The sequence below is a fragment of the Corapipo altera genome, unplaced genomic scaffold (genome assembly GCF_003945725.1).
Source record: "Corapipo altera isolate COAL_440 unplaced genomic scaffold, ASM394572v1 60225, whole genome shotgun sequence".
NCBI lineage: Eukaryota > Metazoa > Chordata > Aves > Passeriformes > Pipridae > Corapipo > Corapipo altera.
Genome location: NW_020887003.1, coordinates 1 through 3,671, shown reverse-complemented (window position 1 = coordinate 3,671; position 3,671 = coordinate 1). Strand labels below are relative to the sequence as shown.

At 63.9% G+C, this 3,671-nt stretch overlaps 1 protein-coding gene across 1 annotated transcript; it reads right to left on the bottom strand.

The window, feature by feature from the left end:
• Positions 1-514: 514 nt before the first annotated feature.
• LOC113941428 (bromodomain-containing protein 4-like) lies at positions 515-3,612 on the bottom strand. Its single transcript, XM_027632577.1, has 3 exons — positions 3,016-3,612; positions 758-2,934; positions 515-625 (listed from the first exon to the last, which is right to left on the bottom strand). The coding sequence occupies exons 1-3, from the start codon at positions 3,155-3,157 to the stop codon at positions 515-517; spliced, it is 2,430 nt and encodes an 809-aa protein (XP_027488378.1). The 5' UTR covers positions 3,158-3,612.
• Between the last annotated feature and the right edge of the window lie 59 nt (positions 3,613-3,671).

The window sequence follows — 3,671 nt, the reverse complement described above, 5'->3', positions numbered from 1 at the left end:
CTCTGGGCAAGGGAAGGGAATCAAACACGACAAGCTCTCGGACCACCAAGGTACCTGTGAGTTCTGCAACTGCACTGAAGGGCCAGGGGTGACTGAGTGGTGCCCTTGGTCTGCAGGAACCTGGGGCAAAGCTGAAGGAAACCACAAACAAGGGCATCGGTTTGTGCTCTCCAAGCACACCCAGCCAGACACCAGGAGGCCAAAGAAAGGAACCCTAAATGGAGCTGTTTTGTGCAACACTACAAAAGGCCGTCATTTAACTGACTTTTTGATACTGGCACACTGGGACCTTGTCAGGGGACTGTTCCCACAGCTCTGGGAGGTGACATTCAGCACAGTGTCCTACCTTCCTCTGAGAATGGGTGACGCCTCCATCCTGTGCAAGGGGTCAGTCCGGTGTCCAGCGTGGATGCAGCTGGAGGGATGTGCCGTGCTGGTCTGCGGGAGATGTTGGTCCCGGCAAAGTGCTGCCCGCCCTGCGCTGTCTGGGCCGGGCCTGGCGCTGGAGCGGGGCCTAATGGTGGGGCTGTGCCGGCCTGCGGGGCCAGCGGAACAGCCTGTGCACAGCGCGGAGCGTGCGCCTCAACAGGGAGGGACGTTTCCCACCCAGGGCCTGGGCCTCCACCTGGGCAGGCGAGGGGCTGCGGGCAGGGCCTGGGCTCTCCTCCCGTTCCGCTGCAACTGCTGGTTCCACCTCTGCAGCCGGGCTTTGTCCCAGCTCCTGCTGTTCCTGTGGCTGCTGGGGGCACCTCTGCACCTCCAGCACAGCCTTGCTCAGGACGTGCTGGATTAACTTCTGAGCTGTGTCCCACAGAGCTTGGCTGTCCTGGGAGGGGTTCCGGGACTGTGCTGGGGTGAAGTACTCACTGATGGATGAAGAAGTGTCCACCTCCAGCACAGCCTTGCTCAGGAGGTCGTGGATGAGGGGCTGGACTGTGTCCTGCAGAACTTGGCTGCCCTGGGAGGAGCTGCGGGACCCTGCTGGGGTCTGCTCCTCACTGGTGGATGGAGAAGTGTCTGCCTTTGGTTGCTTGGAAGACAGAGGCCGCTGGGTCTTGCTCGGGATGTAGAGGGAGCTGGGCCCCTCCAGGGGGTCGTCGTCGCTGTCCAGGCCCAAGGGTTTGTCATCGTGCCCTTGGGACAGCCCTTGGACTCTGTTGTCTTGCCCTTGGGAAAGCTCCTCGGCCTGGTCGTTCTCCTCTGGCCCTTGGCACGGCCGTTCCTCTTGGTCAGCTTTCTCTTGGGCAAGTCCTTGGCTCTTGGACTCCTCCCCCTGGGCCAGCTCTTGGGGCCTGTCCCTCTCCTGCTCTGGCTTTCTGGGGAGCGGACAGTAAGGACTGCGGAGCAAATAGTCTTCAATCCAGTCGTCTCTGCCCTCGTACTTCTCCCTGTACTCCCGTTCCATTTGCTCGGCTTTCTGTCGCGCCAGCTCTTCACCCTTGCGCCTCCTCTCTTCGTTGATGTTGTAATTGCAGGACAAATGGGCTTCCAGCCACATCTCCACGTACTCCTGCCTCCTCTGGTATTTCCGTTCCGCTGCCTCGTCTCTTGGCTTGCGGAACCAGTTCCTTATTCTTTTCATTCCTCCAAACAGGCCACTCCTGGGCCGCCTCTGTGGGTGCTGCAGCTGAGACTCGACGTCCGGCTCCTTCCCAGTCCCGTGGTGCTCCAGCTGTGACGAGTCAGTGGGGCCACACGGGACAGTGTTTTCTTCTGCTGGGGACAGTGGTTTGCCACTGCCCTCTTCCCGTGGGGACAGTGGTTTTAAAATGTCCTCTTCCTGTGGGGACAGTGGTTCCCCAATGTCCTCTTCTAGTTGGGAGAGCTCTTGGACATTGGAGTCCCCTTCCAAGTGGACATCTTCCCCTTGGGACACTTGTTTGCCAAGGCCATCTGTCCCTTGGCACAGCTCTTTGTCCTCTTCCTGCTGGGACTGTCCTTGGCTTGTAGTGCCCCCCAGGAGCGGTGGGGCCTCTGTGGTGCCAGCACGGAGCAGGAGCCTCCTGTGCAGCTCCTGCAGCAGCTGCGTGTCTGAGATGAGGCTGAGATCTGTGCCAGCACGGAGCAGGCCCCTCCTGTGCAGCTCCTGCAGCAGCTGCGTGTCGGACACGAGGCTGAGCTCTGTGCCAGGCTGGTGCTGCAGCGGTGCCGTGCCGGGGAGGCTGCTCTGGCTGGCAGGAGCGGCCGAGGGAGCTGCCGGCAGAGGAGGAGGCTCCCAGCTGGCGCCGGCAGCGAGCGCGGGCCGGGCTGGGGCCTCCTGTGCCCCCGCGCTGCCCAGCTCTGTGCCCCGGCTCCCGGTGTCCCTGGGGCTCTCTGGGCAGGGCAGCGCTGGCACTGGGGGCTGCCGTGGCACCGGTGGCAGCGGTGGCCGCTGGGGCAGTGGTGGCAGCCGTGGCAGTTGAGGCACCTGTGCCACTGCTGGCAGCTGTGGCAGCTTGGACAGTGCTGGCAGTGGCGGCTGTGGCTGCGGTGGAACCAGTGGCAGTGCTGCCAGCGGTGGCAGTTGTTGCTTCCTTGGCTGCCCTGGCAGTGCTGGCAGCGGTGGCTTATCCATCTCCATCTTCCTGTTCTTGTCCCTCTCCATCTTCCTCTCCTCCTCAGAAATCTTCATCTTCCTTGTCTCCTGTAGCTGCTGTGGCAGCGTTGTCAGTGGTGGCAGCGTTGGCTGCCGTGGCAGTGCTGCCAGTGGTGGCAGCGATGACAGTGGTGGCAGCGTTGGCTGCCGTGGCAGTGCTGCCAGTGGTGGCAGCGATGACAGTGGTGGCAGTGTTGGCTGCCTTGGCAGTGGTGGCAGCGATGGCAGTGGTGGCAGCGTTGGCTGCCTTGGCAGTGGTGGCACCGATGGCAGTGTTGGCTGCCTTGGCTGTCGTTCCAGTGGTGGCAGCGGTGGCAGCAGTGACATTGTTGGCTGCCTTGGCTGCTCTGGCAGTGGTGGCAGCAGTGGCTGCCTTGGCTGTCGTGCCGGTGGTGACATTGGTGGCCGCAGTGGCAGCAGTGGCTGCCTTGGCTTCCATGCCAGTGGTGACATTTGCGGCCGCAGTGGCAGCAGTGGCTGCCTTGGCTGTCGTGGCAGAGATGGCAGCGTTGGCTCCCTGTCCCTCACCCTGGGCAGGCTCGGAGTTTGCCCCTGGCTGGGCTGGGAGTTGCGCTTGTCCATCTCCGTTTTCTTCGCTTCCTAAAACTTCTCTCGTTCTCTCTGGCAGAGAGATCCCGGGAGCTGCTTCCTCCTGCGAGAGGGGCTCTCCTGGGAGTGGGCACCCCAGGGCTCTGTGCCCCTCAAACCCCCGCGGGCAGGGCAGGGCTCTGTGATGTCACAAGGGTCTCCGGGCACCCCCATGTCCCGTGTCACAAAGGGCCCTGGAAGGTGCCCGTGTCACAAAGGGCCACCCCCGGCCCCCCTTGGACAGCGGCACCGCCCGGACCCGGCCCGGGGCAGCCCCGGCACTTGTGGCCTTGCAGCCCCTGCTGTGCCCGGAGCCCTGGGGGGGCTTTGCCCTCGGTGCCACACGACCCCCGCTCTCCACAGGGCACAGCTTTGCAGGCTGGGCTGGCCGGGGCAGCAGGAATCGGCCCCGTGGCCGTGCCAGGCACCTGTGGGCAGTGTCTCCATGGCCCGGACTGTGCCCCCTCCCCCCCCCGCGCGCTCCCGCCGTTTCCCGCCCCGCCCCGCG